The following is a 21410-nucleotide window of genomic DNA, read 5'->3' on the forward strand; positions in this document are numbered from 1 at the left end:
CACAATATTGGAATGGCTCAGCTAAGGGATCTTTAAATGGTGTTTCTATTAGGAGAAATTGTTACAAGATGATGGATTATTTTTTCTTCAAAAGGATTTTTTTCCTCAATGAGTTCTTTTCCTAGTAAGGTTTTAACGAGACATATTCCTTGTTGAATGTACATTCAAGGGGAAGTGTTATGAAATGAATGTCCATAGACTCATATAGCGACATATCAATTTAATATTTGTCACTATATATTGATTGACCCTAAAATTACTCATGGCAATTTGCACATGGTTTTTTAACCATGAATTGATTATCTAATTAATTCCTTGATTATTGTCATACATGGATACCTTATTTGGAAATTCAAGTTGTATACAAACAGAGTACAATAAATGACACAAGAAAATAAGAGAAAATCTCTCTCTAATTTCATATCTCAAATCTCTTGGCTCTCTGGTTTTGCTCTTTTGTTAGTTATTTTACAATACAGCTTTAATAATTCAGCCTTTGAATTATGGGGTCAACTTTAATAGGAGAATTTTTTTAAAAAGACTATTTTTGAAACTTTATCAGCAAAATCGATATATTTTTGATATAATTAGCAAAATCGATTCTTTTTGGCCAAAAAGAGATTGATTTTGCAAAAATGAAGTTTTACAATACACGGGACTACTCGTCCCGTGTATTAAGTGGTGCTTAATTACACCCTAATAAAGTTTAATTAGTCTCATGTATTTTTTAAGTTTAATTAGCATGTGATTAGCCAACACTAATTACACGAAACTACTAGTCCATTGTATTGTAAAAACTATATTTTACAAAATCAACAAAAGAGGTCGATTTTGCTAATTAAATCCACAAAAGGTTGATTTTGCTGACAAAGTTTTAAGAACGGTCTGTTTTAAGGGGCTGTTTGGTTCGTTTCCTTGATATAGGGAAATGCAATTCCATATAAAGAAATATAAGTTTTGAGTTTTCCAAACTTTTCCAAGAAATAGATTGTTTTGCTTTGGTTCGCACATAAAAAATGGTGAGAAACCAATGTATTTATTTTTCTTGTGTTTGGTTCGCATAGAAAAAAAAGGAAAACTTTTGTAAACAAAGCAAAGAAGGAAAAAAAATCTGACGTGACAGAGTTTTCATCAATTTCACTCGGTTGGGGAAGGAAATCGGAGAGGGAAAAAAAATCTGAGCTGGCGGCGATTTCAGCAGAGTTTTCCCTTTTCCATCCGAGCGAACCAAAGCGGCACAAAGAAATGGATGGAAACAAAAAAACTGACGTGGAGGGCTAAAAATCTGACGTGGAGGGGTTTTCTGAGTTTTCCACCCCTTATAATAGCGAACCAAACAGCCCCTAAAAAAATCCACTTTATTACTTTCTGATGTAGAATGGACAAAAATATGAGGTCAATTTCATGTGGAATAGCCCAATAACCAACAAAAATATGGACAAATTTTCAAAACAGATCTGTATTGAATTTTATTTCCAAAAACAGACATGTTTCTAACTTAATTTAAAAAACCGACCCAGTTGATTAAAACTAGATCGGTTTTTGAAAAAAAAAATTCACAAACTTCACGGGAGTTTAACTCCCTTGAAGTTTTGTTAGAGTTCAACTCCCATGAAGTTTGTGAACTTTTCTTTTTCAAAAAACGATCTAGTTTCAGTCAGCTAGGTCGGTTTTTAAAATTAAGTTAGAAACATATTTTTAGGAATAAATTTCAAATATATGTTCAGAAGCTATCGATGTCCTTCGTCTTTGTTCAGCAAAAATTAACAACGGACCGAACAAAAATTCCCCTTTTTGCTCTTCGCCGATTCAGCCTAAAAGAAAAGAAAAGAAAAAAAAAATCATTAAGCTTTTTATTATTCAAATCGATTCTCAATACCTCTTATGGATCTTATCCCAGCTGTCATCTGTTTGTAATTACTTTCTGACATCGCCCATTTTCTCCCCCAAATTTTGTTATCGTTTGAATCTTCGAATGGGGTGTTGTAGTAGCACGAATGGTGATTCTAGAGCTGCTCGTGTCGCTCGATGGAGATCCACCGGCATCGTTGCCCTCAGAGATTTTAAGTTGAAGGTATCATCAATTTATTTTCCTGGTTCCCAACTTGAAATTAGGATTGCCGATTTTAATTTTCATTTGATGCTTATTTGATATCAACTTATGTGGTCATTAGAAGTCAGTAGCAACTATAGGGATTCCATGTTGATTGGACTCGTGGCGTGGATTGCCGGCTGGCTTCTCTAATTTGGTCAACGTTCATTTGTTGAAACAAGAATATCAAGGGATGCAGGAAATTGGAAATGGTTTATCGTAATAAGATCGAATTCACTTCACTAAAACTCCGAAGTTGTGATGAGGGCTGAGGATAACAGAGGAGGGTTGTAGGTCTATAGTCTAACAGGGTAGTTTCTTATTTTGAATTGAAATTCATATTCATAGAATGGCTAAAAGGCCAATTTGGTCCTCATACTGGGGCTAACCCCTCATACTGGGGCCAATTTGGTCCTCATACTGGGGCCAGTTTGGTCCTCATACTGGGGCTAATCCTCTTGGATAGCTTGAGTGGTCTCATGTGGATTTACATTCTAAGGTGTTCTTGACTCCAAATTTACCAAAGCAGAGGTTAAAGTGGCAGTGAAGAAAAGACCCCTCTTTTACGTTTAGTTAGTTTGTGTATCTTGTATGCAATGACTAAAATAATTTCAATTGTGCTAATTGTATATCATAATGCTAGTCGTGTCAGCATCAATATGCTTCTAATGTTCTATATGCTTGTGCTGAGAGTATTCTGGACATGAAGCATAATACATCACACCATCTGAAGGAATTCGCCAATATTTAGCTTTTAACTGCAAGATCATATCCACTGTTATAAATAGCGGTAAATAGCCCCGCAATAGCGGTGCTAATAGCATTAGCGGTCCCTTCCCGCTACGTTATCGCGCAATAGGGGTGACATATTGGGGAATATGCGCTTTTTGTTTGCAAAAGCGGTCAATAGTGTACTATAACGGTAAATAGTGGGCGATTGCATGCGAAATCCACTTTTTGACTGCTATTTAAAAGCGGTTTGTGGTTTATTTTTTTTAAATTAAATCCGACCCTTGACCATTGCATTCCACCGTCTCCTGTGATTTTCAGCATATTCCTGCCACCTCTCTTAGATTCTGGCACCTACCTCAATACTTTCTCTCACCTCCTTCACCGTGCGCTCCTCTTAGGCCAGTCCTCTCACCGCTCAGCTCTTCTTCTCGAAGACGACGACTCTTTGACTCTTCCAGTCGTCTTCGGTATTACGTGATGGTTACATGTCTATTTCATGTTTAGGATCTCTTTAAATCATCAAATATGTACTTTTAAATTTTTTAAGATTTTTTAATCTTTTTTTTAGTATTTATACATATCTAAATTAGACCGCTATTTGACTTTGCGTTTTTTACCACTATTTTGTCGCAATAGTCCCAAATAGCCTTAGTGATGCCTCGTCGCTACGCGACGCTATCCGCTATCGATAACCTTGATCACATCACACAACTCATAAACAGTTGCAGAAGAATCAAGAATGATGCCAACATTAAGTTCAACAAAATCAGAGCAAAAATAAATACTTTTTCCCATTAGGCTGCCTGGAAGAACAAGTTGCACTGAGAGAAATTGTTGACAAATTCTGCAACAATGCTACATGGGAGCACCTTATCCCTTAAAATAATTTGGTGGTACTATTGAAATCCAGTATGGTTGTTTGTGTGACGACTTCATCAAATGTACTTGCAAGCAGTAGAAAAATAGTGTCAATGAAATGTACCTATGAAGGTAAGAAATCAAAATATGCTGCCGGTCGTAAGGACAAAATATAGTGTTGACTATATAATATCATAGAAATATCAGTAGCGAGAATCAACCTAGTTTCGTTTGACAGCGTTGATATTTTTTATCGAGTTCAGAAAAAATAACTGCAATGGTGAATGGTTGTTTTTGCAAGAAGAGAAGGTCAGCACTCAAAATCATAATGCACTAATTCTTGCTAGGAATAAATACAGCCATCTTTTTAATGGCATAATTGTAGTTAGTTTGAATTGTTACGGACATGTACGCTGAGCAAAATGACGCTCGAAATCACAATGTACTAGTTCTTGCTAGGAATAAATACAGCCATCTTTTTAATGGCATACTTGTAGCTAGTTTGAATCGTCATGGACATGTACACTGAGCAAAATGACCATGAATAGGTCAGTTGTATTTTCTTTTCTTTCTACAACTTCTTATAAGCCTTGCTTTAATTCAGTTTGTTGAGCCAACACATAACTTTAAACGGGTCTTAAGTTCTTTTCACCATTAGGATTCTTTAATATTTACTGATAAATACAGAATGTCCTTTTTTTTTCTTTTGTTGGTGTGTGACCAAGCATTCCAGTGTATACCTGAAACTGATCCCCCCTCTGCACTACCTGAGCACCTCAAGGGAAAGAATTCTGACTTCCTAAAGCCCCATGCAAAGAATTATGCTCTCTTTAATTTCATTGAGGTTTAATACGGTCATAAATAAAAAATTAACACCCAACTTTTAACGGACATTAAAAAAAGTCTTAATTTGTAACCGAGGTGTGGTATGGGGACTACGTTGAGAAAAAAGATAATACAAAGATCAGTTTGTGAATGAAGCTTCAGTACAGGTACCAAATTGGCCTTTTTAACCTTATAAATTCTGTTTGGTTTCAATTAAAGTTCATATTTTTTGGATGCCCAAAATCATGTTTCTCTTTACATATTCTTCATATTTTTTGTCAAAGTGAACATAGTTTAATTGCAAGTTTGTTTCCTGTATGCACTTAGTTCTGTGCTATACAAAATTCATCTCCTAATAATTTATTAATCGGGCCTTCTCTATTTCCTTTGTCTATTTCCTTCGTGATATATGACTTGAATCTGGTTTAGAAAAGGTAAAAAACATCCTTACAGGATAATACTATCCACTTTGTCCACTAGTTGCATGTAGTTTGCTAAGAACCAGGTAACAGGATCATTGGAAAAGTACTCTCTCAAAACATTGATTTTCTGCACTACTAAACTTACCACACAACAAAAACCCTCACTTCATTTATTATTTTTAGTTCAAGTATTGCTTCTAATATGGAATGTTTTATTGTTTTCATTGCCATTGTTTTAAATATCGGCCGATAATCGATATTATCGGCCGAGTTATCGGATTTGGGAGCTCTCCGCTAGGATAAATTGGATTTTTAATCGGTTATAGTTTTTCTAGGTTTATCGGTGATTTATCGGCGTTATCGGCACTTATCGGCCGATAAGTAAGACTTTTTTATCGGGATTATCGGGATTATCGGCCCATTTTAACTAACATTATATTTTTTTTCAAGGCTATGATGCAAGTTTCGCTTTCTACAATTGGTTAATGATTCTAAACATGATGATTTACATTTTGGTATGTTTATATTTTATTAAGCATGATTAGATTACATTTTTTAATTGTTATATTATATATACACATCATCCAGTATATCACTCCGATAAATACTACTTATCCCCGATATATCCCCGATTTCCGCTATCCGATAAGGATTTTGGCCGTCCGATAAATCCCTGATAACCGATATTTAAAACCTTGTTCATTGCTCATTGATTCCCTTGTTGTGAGATAAAAAGAACAAACAATGCTCAGCTTCTTTTGATTTTGTGTTGCATGAGCAGGTGCTACCAGGTGAAATTTTTGAGGTGGGTAGTTCTGTGCGTACACTTGATTTAACCAACAATAAAATAGGTAAGTTGTAAATCTCTGTAAATTTTGAATTCTGATTTTTTTACTGTAATTATAATTTTTTGGTAAAAATCAACAAAAAACTTTGTTCTTATACCTTATAACAGTAGCAACTTACTAGAAATTTATTACAATATAACTGATGATTATTTCAAAAATTTTTAATCATGTTTAGTTTAGTAAGTAACTTCATGAGTAATATGTTGCATTGCTCTTGTGCGATAAACGAACATAAAAATCACTATAAGATAGACAGGGTCGATGTATTGAACATATGAGTTAGAACTTACTATCAATTTGACAAGTTTGACCCCTAGCTGCTAACTGCCTTCAAATATCAAAATCAGTAAGTTTCATATTTTTATGTGATTTTTTATTGGTAAAATGTGTGTGGGGCTTGGCAGAACAACTTGGGAATTTATTTTCATTAAATTCTGTGGGTGTATACTATGGCACAGAGGCATGGAATCCCTATAGCAGAACTTATCATCCTGATCCTCCATTCTCTAGTAACACTATCAGTATATGCCACTATCCATGTCATGTAAGATAAATTGCACGAATAGGATCGCCTTCTTTCCAAGCAGTCTTCATGTTTCTAAAGTGAGCCCTCACCTGTAAATAGTTTTCTCAGCCAAAAGTTTGGTGCCTGACTCAGTTTTCTCTCCTGTTATGAATCTCTCTCATTGGGGGCTTTTAGATGACTCAATAACCAACATGATTTTCAAGGGGAAACTTTTAGATGAGAATGACACTGACAATGACAGTGATTCGTCCACATATCATGATCAGGTTGTTTTGACTTAGTTCAGAATGTGAAGTGATTAATTACATACATTTGAATACGCTTTAAACCTTAATATATTTGTATGTAAGGTTTAATTTCTTTTACTTTTTGAGTAATCATTTTGTTTAGGGAGCAAATTTAGAAGTATTACTGGCATTTCAATGACATTCATGCTTGCAAAGACCTACCAGTGTTGATTAATGACAAACCTGGTTACTTGGCAAATGTTAGATGTTTTCTCAAATAGGTGAAGAGTATGATAAGGTGAGTTACACAGATACGAGTATGGGTGCTGATGCGTGTACGCGTATGGGACATGGCAAATTTGTGAAAAATAAGGTATGAGGACACAACCACACAAACATGTGTATGTAATAATAATTAGCTTGGAAAAGGTATGGACGAGATGGATAAATGGATAATCAGATAGAATGCCGATCATCCTAAGGATATAATGCTAATCATTCTAAGGATACAAATATCACCACCTTAGAATAAAAGATGGATAATGAGGTTAGCCAACCGATCTCGAGATATAGATATCACCACTTTGGATAGAAACAATGAATCACCACTCCAAGGACCCTAGCTTAGAGATATAGATAAGTATTTCATCACTATAGGATACAGGAAGCTCCATTACCTAGAGATAGAGAACAAATGAAAACTCACCACTCTAAAAAATCCACCACGGGTATACAGAGTTAAATAGATAACAAGCAAGCTAAAAGCTTAAACTTAGAATTCATATATCATCAAAAGCTGTTGATTACAATTTGAGTCTAGGTACTTATGATCTAGCATGGAAAACCCTCCAAGCATATGAGCAATAAAAGAAAAGCTAAATTCATCATTTTTGACTGCTCTAACAACAAGTGTCTAGAAAGACTAGATATTAAATGCAATTTTCGATTTTGAAGAGGTTGCATGTATCTAGATACAAGAGAGCATTAATTTTGTTTAGAAACCCTTAAAATCCACTTTCTCCTATGCATGGAAACTTCTATTCATTAATTTGCCTAAGGATCATCAATTGCTGCCATTGACTTGCAATAACTCACCATTTGCACTTTAAATTCTACAACATCATAATTCTGATTATATCTCAAGCAAGTATCCATGAAGGCTTGGAACATGTAACTTGGGCTGGGCTTTTGTCTTTATCTACATTAACTCCTCTGTCAATTTCCCCCAGGTGATAAAGAGTTCTCAAGTCTGATCCATCATCATCTTTGTGATATGGTGAAAAATCAACAATATTAAATGTTGTGGAAACACTATAATCATTTAGAAGTTCAATATTATATGTATACAAGTTGTTTTGAGTCAGCACTTCAGAAACTTGACTAGTATGTCTCATATGTTTCTTATGGTCTCTAATATAGATGAGAATAGTAGTCAAATTTGGAGAATGTGTTGCATAATGCATTTGCTCATCAACTTGTTGCAGCAACTCCTCTCGTTCATTGAAACTAATGTGATAGGTGAGATAATTTTGAAAAACATCGCATACAAGATTAGTAGAATGTTATATATCTTTAATAAGTGGAATGTGGATGAGAATCTCCTTTGAGAAATCTTGGATATCTTGAATCAGAGATTTCATCACCAGCGAAACTTCATTGTCTTCTCCATTCCCCTCCACAACCATCACTACAAAGGCCTGAGTGTGTTCCTCTAATTCTCATTCAAACTCATATTTCAAAAGAAATGCATTTCTCAAAGCATAATAGGAGCTTCACTATGATCTTCGCAAATCATATCTTTTGTTGGATCTTCATCAAAGATATGCAGTGAGTCATCGTCAAAGATGGGCCCTCTAGGATTTCATAAATGATATTTTCTGCGTGATCTTCATAAAAAAGGGATGGCGATTCATGATCAAACAGAGATCGTGAGTCATCATCAAAGATCGGTGGCTCGCCATGATCGTCATAAAAGATATCATTTATTTGATCCTCATCAAAGATGAAAGGTAACTCCTTAGGTGAATCCTGAAAGCCCTCTTGCTCTTATTGTTTGAGTTGTTTATCCTTTTGTTGGAGCTTCTGAAATTATTGTTTGAGAATCTAGTGTTGGCGGCGCGTTTCTTCAAGAAAAAAAACACTTCGTTCACGTGGAGTCATTGTGAAGAAGAAATTTGAGATTTAGCTCTGATACCAAATTATGCGGAAAATATATATAGCAGTCAAATTTAGAGAATGTGTTGCACATTGCATATGCACATCAACTTGTTGTAGCAACTGCTTGTTCCTTGAAACTAATGTGATAGGTGAGATAATTTTGAAAAACAATATCGCATTTAAGATTTGTAGAATGTTGTATCTTTTTAATAAATGGAATGCCAACTAGAATCTCTTTTGTGACATCTTGGATATTTTGAACAAGAGACTTCATCACTAGCAGAATTTCATTGTATTCTCTATTTTCCTTAACAACCATGAATGCAAAGATTTGAGTGTGTTCCTCTACTTCTCGTTCAAACTCGTATTTCTAAAGAAACCCATTGAAACTTTCATGCATAGTAGGAGCTTTACCATGATGTTTGCAAATTATATTTTTTGTTGGATCTTTATCAAAGATAGGCAGTGAATCGTTATCAAAGATGGGTGCCCCTCTAGAATCTTTATAAATGATATTTTCTACATGATCTTCATCAAAAATGGATGGTGAGTTATGATTAAACAGAGGTTGTGAGTCATCATCAAAGATCGGTGGCTCGCCATTATCAATATAAAAGATATCATCTATTGGGTCCTTATCAGAGATGAGAGGTAACTTCTCAGTTGAATCTTGAGAATGAGAGGCTGGTTGAAATCCATCTTGCTCCTCTTGTTGTTTGAGTTGTTTATCCTTTCGTTTGATCTTCTGAGATTGTTGTTGGGTTTCTAGAGTTGGCAGAACATATCTTGTATCTTAAGAAAATAAACACCTCATTCGCGTGGAGGCATTATCAAGAAGAAATTTGAGTCTGAGCTCAAAGCTCGTTTCCGCAACAAGTCGATGAGCATATGAGACTTGCAATAGATTCTCCAAATTTGACTATTCTCATCTATATCAGAGACCATGAGAAACATGAGGCATACTTGCTAAGTTTCTGAAGTACTGCCTCAAAACAGCGAGTATGCATAGAGTATCAAACTTTTAAATTGTTATAGTGTTTCCACAACCTTTAATATCACTGATCATTCACTATATCATAAAGATGCGGATGAATTAGACTTGAGGACAAGTCTTCATCAATTGGGGGAGACTGACATAGGGGCTAATGTAGACCAAGACAAAAGCCCAACCCAAGTTACAGCCCCGATCCAAACGTTTGTGGATAGTTGCTCGAAGCATAATTAAAATTATGGTGTTGTAGAATTTAAAATACAAATGGTGACTTATTGCAAGTCAATGGCAGCAATTAGAGATTCCTATGCTAAGTAATAAATAGAAGTTTCTGTGCATTGGAAGAGGTAGATTTTGACGGTTTTCAAACATAATTAATACTATCTTGTGTCTAGGCACATACAGCCTCTTCAGATTCTGAAATTGTATTTAATATCTAATCTTTCTAGTCTCTTGTTGTTATTGTAGTAAAAAAAACGTATTTAGCTTTTATTTTACTTTTCCTATGTCTAAAGGGTTGTTCCAAGTAAGAGTATAAGCACCTAAACTCCAATTGTAATCAGTAGCTTTTGATATATGAATTTTGAGTTTAAGTTTTTAGCTTGCTTGTTATCTCTTTAACTCTATATTTCATCATTTCTATCTAGGATGGTGATATATCTAGATTGGTCGGCTAACCCTGTTATCATCATTTATTCTAAGGTGGTGATAGTTGTATCCTTAGAGTGATTAGCATTCTATCCGGTGATCCATTCATCCATCTTGTCCATACCTTTTCCGCATAATAATAATAATAATAGTAATAATAAGAACAGTAGTAGTAGTAATAATAATAGTAATAATAACAACAGTAATTATAGTAGTAGTTGTAATACTAATAATACCAATAGTAATCATAATACTAATGATGATGATGATGATAAGCACCCTTGCAACATAGATGAATTAGAAAATTGCTTGTTTGATATTCTTAATATTCAAAAGACCAGTTACAATCATTGTTTCAGATGGGGTATAGGCTGAAATGAACCCAACTTATGTCCAACAAGTTTCAAGAATTGCATGAGAAGTGTAAAATATAAGTCCAAGAAGTATATGATGAGTATTTTAAACTTGAATATGTGTTATATAATTGAGTACACATTGGTACCAGTGTATGCAAATATCCAAGGAGTGTCCACCAAAGTTTTGGTGTTGTGTTGGGTATGGATACGGCTTCCAATAGAAGTACCCATGCAACATAGATGATAAGTAATATTTATCTTAGCATTCTTTCTAAAGATTATGATGTATTTGATAAGTTATGAAAGCTTACTTTGTTACAGTGGATGTATCAGTTGCTTGCCATATTCGCTTGGCACAACGATGCAGTGTAATGTCGAAGTAGGAAAATTTTCTATCAATGACTTTTTTTTTGGCAGTTGAAATACCTTCAGATATTGGAAAACTAGTTAGCGCACAGCGTCTGGTGAGTCTTGCTTTGTTCAGGTTTTGTCAATCTATTTTGTTCATGTCCTTTTGTAAATTCTGTTAGTGTTTATTTATATTATCATGTTCTCTAACCATGACAAAGACTCCTAGAAGAGTCTCCTAACTTACTAGTCATTTTTCATATTCAGGTTTTGGCCAGTAATCTAATTGAGAGGCTGCCGAATAACCTTGGGAATCTTCGGTCATTAAAGGTCCTCACACTTGATGGAAATCGGCTTAGAAACTTACCTGATGAATGTAATGTCTTTCTTATGGTGCATAAAATACTTACTATATACATTTATTTCGTCTTTGATTTCAACTTGAAACATCTTACTGATTGCACGATCTGCTTCCTCTGATGCAGACTAACTAACAACTAAATAGGACTGTTTTATATCAATTTGACCATTGTCTGAGCATAAGATTTAGTCCTGTTGTTTGCGCTGGGATATCTAGCTCAGGTGTTCTCCTTATCATGTTTTTTTCTTCTCTTTGTCCAGTAGGTGCCCTTTCCAGACTGGAGCAATTGTCTATCACCAACAATATTTTGATATGCTTGCCCAATACAGTTGGGCATCTGCATAATGTGAGTATTTCACGAATAAACTAGTTGATCTTAGAGTAACCTTACATTATTAAAGTTTTCTGAACACTTATCTTTAGAAATTACCTCTTTTTTCATGAGCATTCTATTTAGAGCTATTTAGGAAGGTTTTTCAGTTTTTCTTTTTTCTGATTCTGGATTTTGGGCATGTTTGGTTACTTGAATGCTGATGACCAGTTTGACTCCTACTTTAGCAGACATTTTAATACTTCTATAGTGTTAGTATTCTCATGGCATATTTAGGATAAATGATCTGTTATTATTGATTTATCTGTGCTTAATCATGCAAGGGGTTAGAGTTGACATAGTTACTTTCCATAGGTGTGCATGTGCACATGTGTAATCTTTTCAATAAGATTGTTTACGAAATTATCTGTCAAGATTTAACTAGACCAACATTTCTTTACTGTTGATTAGATTTACCTTTTCATTCTTCATGTGTCGGAACATTTTAGAGTTTGTAGCAGATTTTTGCTTGATTTTATAACAATCACTATGAAAATGTTCTCAAATAGCAACATTTTTAATTTCATATATCAACAATTTTAAGGCCTTGCTATATGGGCAACCAACATTTGCAAGAACGTTGGTATCGGAAGCGTGGATACCATGTGCCCACATTTTCTTGCAAACAATGGCATGATGCCAACATTTGCAACAAGATGTGGGCATTTGCCTGCACTCTGACAAACGTTGGCATCTGGTGCCAACGTTTGCAGCAAAACATATGCATTTTCTCAGGTTCTTTTGCAAATGTTGCACCGGATGCCAATGGCTACAGAGGTTTTTTGCTAACTGCCACTCTACTAGCAGCTTTTTCTTTTTACACTCAAAATAATATATAACGCAAATATAGAAATAGTTAACAAAACATATTTTTTCTCTTTTCACAAATTATACACAACTATTATGTTCCATACAAATATCTCAGTTCGAAGTCAAAGATGATAAATATTCCCAACTAAACATTGAATAGCAGATATATACTAAGTCAAACTAAAATTCTGATCAAATTCATTGAATAGCTAACCATATCAGGGCAAATGATTGTTAGCTTGACTCATTTTAACTTGTGACCAAATCAACCTCATTATCTCAACAACATAATTTTTGTTGAGAGAACATCATATAGTCGTCGAGGTCGGAGTTGATCTGAATCTGCAAGCTCAGTTTAGGGAGGCTAGCTAGGATCTTGTCGGCTTCTAGAGAATCCACATTTCTAGAAGTAAACTTCAATTGGATCTGGGTAATTCAAAGTAGAGATGCTACATTTCTAGAGAATCTAGATGAAGAGGAACAAGTTCAAGAGGAACAAGTTCAAGAGGAAATAGAACCTCAAACCGTAATAGACGGTGATTATTATAGTGATTTTCCCAGTAATGGTCCAGATGGTATTCTCTCAACGAAAACCATGTTGTTGAGATAATTGGGTTGATTTGGTTACAAATTTGAGTAAGTCAAACTAATAGTTATCCAGGTGCATCTTTTTGGCTCTCATCCCTCACATGACTTCTCTGTTTGTTCCTCTCCCTCTGCTATTCTCGTGAAGTATCTGTAGCCTACAGCCATTTTACATGAATTAGGAGTAGCTGAAGCCATCATCTAAGCACAACACTACAAAAAAAAGAAGAGTTAGGGGCAATTATTTTCGTCACTTTTAATTCAATTAGAGGCAAATAAATGGAATTATCTGCCTCTAATTATATGAGTGGAAAATCTCGTATCCGCACCTAAATGTGGTGTTGCTAATAGTTAATAGGGGCAATATTGCACAAACTTCCACCCCAAATACTCAATGCGCCACCTCAGCAGTTTTATTTGAAAAAGTATTAGAGGCAAATATAATCGCCTCTAATAACTTATTAGGTGCAGATGTAAATGCCCCAAATAGTTAGAATTAAAATAAATGTATTAATTTAAGGTACAAATATAATTGCCTCTAATAACTTAAATTTGATATTAATATTTTTATTTTTTAATAAATCTGGAAAAAATAATTAATTTTTAATTCATATAATTAAATTGAAAAACAAACATAAAATAATTGAAACATGAATAATTTTGATTAATAAGAAGTCAATCCAATTTGATTACATAATAATGTACCAAAATTGCTTTAAAAGCGTGTGACAAATAGTACTTAACAATAACTTAAAATAACCAACAAAGTTGACCTTCAACATGAATGTAAAAATATCTAACTTTTATCCCCGCCATTCCTATCATTTAGTGGCATCATCTGCTGCATAAAATCTGAATCATTGAGCATTGCTGTAAACTCTCCAGGTGGGTGTGGCACTGGGCGGTACAAAGGTGGCTGGTATGGATGAGGGTAGTAGAACTGCGAAGATGATGTATACGGATACGGTGGAAGATGGTGATATGGAGGATATGGGTACGATGTCGGAGTGTGCTGGGAAGGTGAGTGTTGTTGGGAAGGAGATCGCGAACGACGATGCTGCTACATAAGCTTGTTGCATTAGTTCTGATGTTTCCTCGCCATGGGTTTCAACCAAACTCATTAATTCCCGTGAGATCTTAACCTGAAAAAAAGAATTCACTTCAACAGCCAAAATGGACACAGTATGAAGTAAAGCAATTTTTTTACATGTATTACTTGTCTAAATACAAATGATTAAATTTCAAACTCACCGCCAATTCCTCCGATGCATCATCTATCCAACTTTTGTTTTCATCTCGCCATTTGTGCACTATATAAAACATCTCAATAGGATCGGGTTTGCGACCATGTTTTTGCTCCTATTTGTAAAACACAGAAAAACAATCTGCAAAGGATTGGATAATACCATGACAAACTGCAAAGCAACTTTTTATCGGTGAACGGTAAAAGAGACATTTTTAAAGTTTGAAAGAGTTAGAACATTTAATTCAAGTCAAATTTTACCACTCAAACTATAACACTGACCTCGGTCATACCATAGCGTTCCAAAAGGCGGTGACCTGTTACAGCTTCCCGTTGCTTCAGAACAGGATATGGAAGTGCAGATGACCCACCCATCTAGGGAGAAGCAATTAGGAATTCAATGATAATACTATAAAATATGGGTCTAAATATTCAAGATTAACATAAATTAAGAAAGTCTTCTGCAATATGTAATCATTATAGAAGTATTAAAGTGCTTGAAATTCAGTAAACAAATCGGGAAAAAATGCATCACGGCATAAATTGCATGGATACTTCATTCCAGGACATTACCTACATCTGGTGCATATGTGATGCTGAGACAGTGAGATGCATAATGGATTCTCCTAGACATCCTAAAATTCATAATGTGAATCTGAATTTTAAGCGGAAGATTGTAATTCAAATGGCCTTATAGTGGCATGTTGATTAAACAAAAGATAAGGCATAACAAATACCAGTTGAAACAGTATGACAGGAAAGTAACTTACTTTTGCCTCTCTTCATATCATGTTTGGGGAACAATGTTTTTTACCCTTCTTGTTCCCCACTCACCACCAAATTGATAACAATCTTTTCCATTAACAAACAGCCACAGATAGTCAGTTGTTAGACATCCAAACTAGTTGTTTCGCTAAGAACCAACACGAACCACAAAACAATAAGTTTCAAGTATATGGATCAGCATGCAGATATCAATACACATAGGGTACCTTGGGAATATCGGATATGCCTTTAATTTAATACTCTGCATAAAAAGTCCCTGATTTTTTTTATATGCCTTTAGTTTAACACTCTGCACCAACCATGAAATCTTCTACAAGTGTATTCATTGGAATCATGAAGAACCTCTCTAGAATCCTAGAAGAACCTTTGTGGAGGAGAAGAAATGATATTTGAAGGTTACATGGTTGAATTCAAGTATTGACCCCAGGCAAAGAAACATACTATTAACTTTCAGCCAACCAGAGTAAAAGTTCAATCTATTACAACTACTATGATTCCAAAATTTTAATTTATATTCTAGAGGAACTAACATGATCCTCCTTCAAAAGTTATTGCTAGAACTTTCTACCAATTTTGAAAGAAAACCATGGCAAGTTCAAATGATTCTAATTGATGTGGAAACCTTCAAAGGTATTCAACCTAACCATCCGTCGAGGTGATCAGTTAGCAAAGACATTTTGACATAATTGGGAAACTCATAAGTTTATTTAAAAAAGGTCATGGTAAATAATAATTCAAGCTCATAACCACAATTAACATTATGACAACAGCCATCACTATCATGAGTTGATAAGAACTACTGCATTGACATACAACCCAACATTAGGCTAATCAAAATATAAATTCAATTACAAAGTGCAAAAGGAAACTATCCAAGTGAGCTAGTTACAAATCCTAGAAGCCTTGTTGGCTAATAGGAAGATGGTACCTTATTAGGCATGGAGTTTAAGCTCAAGCATCAATAGAGCAGCACTTGAAATTTGAAAAATCTCCTAGAGTAAGAATCTATAACAAGGGGAAAGAAATGGATCTGCCATAGCTAATTGCATACAACTCCAAAGCACAACACAAATTGAATAAAATCAATTGCCACAACAGAAATCTCTATCTCAAGTAACCCTATTTCATATTTTCTCCAACCTTAAAAGTCAAATTCATCCCATGCATGTCTGATCTCTGTTCATGTACTAGAAGAAACAAAAATATATATATAGAAACAAACTCTGTTATTTTATCCAAGCCATTCCTAGTGCATAAGTTCACTTCCTTCAGAAATACCCAATATGTAATAACAGAGCTAAGTCACCACCTTCCTTCCAACCAAAGCAACATATATTGTCCAATGATCCTATACAAATTTCCCAAGCAGTCCAGTTTACCGAAATCTCTCATATGACACTTTAATAGGATTTGTAATGTCCTTTAGGAACCCAGGGTACAATGTTATCTGTCTCAGCTTAAATTAAACATGGAAATAAGCTGGTTGCTGACACTGAAAGATTTTGAAGAACAAAATGAGATAAATGTGGTTACCACAATGTTTCTCCCATCAAGTACAATCCTAGCACCACTTTCAATGCCACTTTGTATCAAACTGCAAATGCGATCTTTTGCCTGTTAATTCAAGGCAGGCGACAAAAGAAGTTTGCAGAAGTATACGTTAGTAAGGAATTGCATAAGGAGAACTGAAACAAAAAACTAGTATTCTGCAGCTTCACCTGTTTGCTAATAACTGGACCAAGGTCTGTCCCAGGCTCAACACCAGCATTTACTTTCAGGGCACTGGCACGTTTAGTTAATTCTTCCTCCCTAAAAACCAGACATTTTCAGAAGACTCACTAAGGCGTTCGATAAAATCCCAAAATCGATTCAATTACAAAATTTAAAGGGAGAAACGACAGAGCAGCACCTGAAAGATTGAGATGGCGGCGGTGAACTCTGACGGAGATGTTGTCGATGAGATGGCGGCGGTGAGATGACGGCGAACTCCGATGAGATGTTGCCGATAAGGTCCCGACTCCCAAAATCGCTGCTTTGAATCGTGGAGAAGAGAGAGGAACAAGACAGAGATGTTATCGATGACATGGCGGCGGTGAACTCCGACGACAGCGGTGAACTCCGACGGCACGGGGTTTGGGGGAGAGAGAGAGAACGGGGGATTTGGGGATTTCTGATGAGAGAGAGAACGGGGTATTTGGGGATTTCTTTAGAGAGAGAGCGCTTTCTTTAGAGCACGGCATTTATTTCCTCTTTTTCGCGAAAATAAACGGGGGAAATTTCCCTCCCAAACATTTCGGCGACACAGATGAACAAAAGCGGCGTCAAATTACATTAGGAGCGGATATATATATGCCACTATTTAGTTCAAATTACTTAGTTTGACGCCTCTATTATTTTCAATTCACGCCAAACTTGTAAGGGTATTATAAATCGCCCCAAATAATAGTAATAGGCACATATTCAACATCTGCACCTAATTCATAATTAATAGGGGCAAACCACTATTTCTGCCCCTAATAGATCGCCCCAAATACTCACTTTTTTTGTAGTGCAACAAAATCATCTTTAGACAAATAAAGCCAATGTACCAACTAAAGATAATGTCAACTTGATGCTACACCAAAGAACAGATGCAAGACAACATAATCTCTAACTGTGACAAACTAAAAAGCAATACAAAGTTGAAGCTAACTGATGGTTACATTTCTCCATCAAACATGGACGGAAGCTAAACAGCCACATTTTATAAATATTGAGATAGCTTCACATATCAAACAAGCAATTATCTGAAAAAAAATTAGGAGGGTATCAGCTTGCTGAAAGAAAAATGCTCAGTTGGAAATCAATTCCAATTTCAAAGATAAGTACTCTTCGATATCATAGTTCCAAAAAATTATTACACTGAAATATATAACGATAAAAATACAAGAAATATTTTTTTATACCTCTCTTTGTAGAAATATTTCAACCAAATAATAAGATGACCCTAGATCACCTCTCTATTCTAAGTAGGTAAAGACTTTGATTTTGCAACCTAGCGTTGAATGCAAATTCTTCTATGAAATTGATAACTTCATCCTTCTAGGCCTTTCATTTTACAAGATAACTTTTATCTGCTACTTGTCTATAGGAGCTCAACTGCAAGATCACTAGAAAAGCTTTTTTTTCCTGCCAGGCTGCCAATACCAACTAGTCCTAAGATTTTCATGGGAGCCTCTCTTCAATATTTATCTTTACCCTAGTCCCTGGAATTTGACACCGATATATAGGGTCCACATAAAGTTGAGAACCAGCCATAAACGTTTTCGATATCTCCATGTAGCCTGTGCTTCTAGCCAACCAAATCACCGTAACAATCTTAAATGTTGGACTTTTGTTCTTGTACTATTATCTTTTTGATGATACTGATTACACATATTACAGCTCCTTTCCACATATGGCTTCCGTAACCATGTAAAGTAAAAGGTAATATGAGCAAATGAAGCGGCCATTGTAGAATAAGAGTGCTTTTTTTTTCTTGCTTTAGTTCGTTGGATGTTGAATTTTATGAGGGAAAATTGTTGAATTAAGGGGCTAAAAGAAATGGTTTTCTTCCATTTATGGGAGATTTCTTGAAACTGCTATATATTTTTATTTTACCATTATGACATCAGGAAAGTCCACAGTTTTTTTTAAATTTTATTATGATGACATATTTAATCGATCTCATACTTTTTATTATTAAGATAGATTTTATTTTATACAAGGTTCCCGAACATTTAAGATGGTCATCAGTTCGTTATGGAGTTCCATTTTCGTGTCCAAATTTTCAAACTCATTAGTATCTGATGTGGTTCAGCTACTGTGCATCTCATGCTAAATTTCTTTATCTTGCTGCAGCTGCTGATATTAAATGTGTCCAGTAACAAGTTAAAGTCACTTCCAGAGTCAATTGGGGGTTGCACCTCCTTGGAAGAATTTCAGGCGAATGGTAAAACACTCCTCTTTAAACTTTTCCTATACTTTACCTGCGGCTTTATAGCTTGAGAACTGAACCCATTCCCTTTTTCTTTGTAAGGTAAAATTGATTTTAATACCTGATATAACCTTGAAAGTATGACTTAAGGGCCCTTAATCTGCACTGTTCATAATAATATGATTCTACAGGGTTTTCAATTTCAAAACTTGAGACTTTGTTTTGATGAAGTTAAAACTTGTTTCTTTGTTGACTGTGTTTTTCTGCATTGCAATTAAAACTTCTCTCTCATAATTCAGTCTTTAAACTCTGGAAAAGTGTTTATAATCTTCACTGTTCCCTAGTATATTCTTGTTCATTTTAGGAATGCTATACTTTTATCTTAGTTTAAAAAAAAGAATTTAAATACTTCTATCTTAGTGTGTTATTGTGTCATGCGCTTGCCTTTTTCACCATGATTTTTTATATTAAATTTTTCCTGCAGACAACTTAATAGAGGAACTACCCCTATCAATTTGCAATCTCATTCATCTGAAATCCCTCTTTTTGAACAAGAATAACATGCATCAGGTATGTGATTTATGATTGATTTAGTCTCTAGCCATTTTGCAAGCAAGACTTCACTTCGCTCTGATACTATCTTCTTCCATGGGTCATATATTGCATAGCTTAGCGTGAAACATATTGAAAAATTCTAAAATCTAATATGAACAGGTTCAGTATATTGATTTTTTTTTAAATGTTCTTCAGTTGCCCCAGAATCTGCTGAGAGGCTGTAAAGCCCTGCAGAATCTCTCTCTTCATGACAATCCCATTGCCATGGAGCAGTTCCAGCAGGTTAGCCCTTTTCCATTTTTCTTTACCTCCCCTACTTTATTGTTATTTTTTATGTGGAGGGCTCTGAAATCCTTACCAAGCTCTTTGATCTAAAGATTTGGCTTGTTATATGCTTGTAGATGGATGGTTTCCTGGAGTTTGAAGCACGGAGAAAGAAGAAATTTGACAAGCAAATTGATTCCAATGTTATGATGAGCTCCACTGCATTGGATGAGGGACTTGATCTATGAGGCATTCCACCATTTTTCATTGCATTATTCATGACATGCGTTTCACTCGTAATATAGATGTCATTCTCGTAAAAAGTGAAGTTTCCATGTATAAATAATTATTTGCAAATTCAGTGTTTGTAGCACCCATCTCCTCATCGATAAATACTTATATGCAAATTCAGTGTTCATAGCACTCATATCATCCCAGAGCTAGCCTTGTAGTGACAAATATGGGAAGTAACCACTTTTGAGCCTGATATACCGGTATTTTCTTCAGTAACTTGAGTGTTAATCTCATGTCATTAAGCTTTTCAACTGATATTTACTATTTACGAACACTAGTTTGAGTATCAAAGAGTCTATCTCATGTCATTAAGCTTTTCAACTGATATTTTACTATTTACGAGCGGAGCGGGTGTCGGGGTGGCTGGGAGTTGCAGTATGCCTGTGTTGTGGGAGTTAGTGGTGCGCGCGGTGTTGTATTTCAGGCTCGCCGAAGAAGTGATTTCGTAGGCAGGAGGACACTAGTTCTGGAGGTATAGATTCTGGTACAATGATTATCGTTGGCCAACACACCGGACCACCCCTATTCATAGTTGCCCCGGCACGCCATGGAACTGCAAGGGAGTAATGCGGGCTCCACCTATCCCAACTCCCCCCCCCCGGGACCACCCCCCCCACACCCCCGCCAAACACCACATAGCCTACACGGCCAACCAACCAAAAAAAACTTACTAACGTTATTACGTGATGCAATTTGCTTATCACCGTAGTAGACCGACTTCTAGTAAAGTACCTTGTTCCTTATAATGCCATCAATCTCGTCATCGTCAAGCTCTAATTTATGCTGCTTGGATCTTATTACATCTTTATGAGACGAGCTCTTTTTCCCCCTTGTTTTTCTTGTAACAAGAGATGGGAGAGCCACTTATCGGGAACATGCTATCTGCCTGTGAGTTCATTTTCAAGAAATATAGGAAACCGCGATTTCCTAGTGAAAAACTTTCCATATATCCATAGGTTTCTTAGATAATTAAGTGTTTTTTTAATTTGTTTCATGCTAGGTTCAGATGTGGAAACATGTTGAGCTTGAATCTTCAGTTTGGGTTAAACCTCCAGAATAGAAAATCAACATTTGGAAAAGGAGAGAGAATCCCTTTTTAGGTTGTCATCAGTGTCTCAATATATGCCATATTTGGTAAAGAGTTAAAGGAAGAGAGA

General features: G+C 35.4%; 2 protein-coding genes across 5 annotated transcripts; one reads left to right on the forward strand and one right to left on the reverse strand.

Annotated features, from left to right (window-relative positions):
- Positions 1760–20375, forward strand: LOC109819460 (plant intracellular Ras-group-related LRR protein 7). Of its 4 annotated transcripts, none has more exons than XM_020385197.1 (9): positions 1760–2074; positions 5711–5780; positions 11100–11146; positions 11298–11406; positions 11652–11737; positions 19065–19155; positions 19625–19710; positions 19891–19977; positions 20097–20375. In XM_020385197.1, the coding sequence occupies exons 1-9, from the start codon at positions 1976–1978 to the stop codon at positions 20205–20207; spliced, it is 786 nt and encodes a 261-aa protein (XP_020240786.1). In that variant the 5' UTR covers positions 1760–1975; the 3' UTR covers positions 20208–20375. The 4 variants fall into 4 exon arrangements, with proteins under 4 accessions (XP_020240786.1, XP_020240788.1, XP_020240789.1 ...); XM_020385199.1 differs by having other exon boundaries at positions 11655–11737; XM_020385200.1 differs by lacking the exon at positions 11100–11146 and having other exon boundaries at positions 5711–5734.
- Positions 13868–14794, reverse strand: LOC109819461. The gene is made up of 2 exons (XM_020385202.1): positions 14408–14794; positions 13868–14298 (listed from the first exon to the last, which is right to left on the reverse strand). The coding sequence occupies exons 1-2, from the start codon at positions 14477–14479 to the stop codon at positions 14014–14016; spliced, it is 357 nt and encodes a 118-aa protein (XP_020240791.1). The 5' UTR covers positions 14480–14794; the 3' UTR covers positions 13868–14013.

Source organism: Asparagus officinalis, chromosome 8, assembly GCF_001876935.1.
Source record: "Asparagus officinalis chromosome 8, Aspof.V1, whole genome shotgun sequence".
Lineage (NCBI taxonomy): Eukaryota > Viridiplantae > Streptophyta > Magnoliopsida > Asparagales > Asparagaceae > Asparagus > Asparagus officinalis.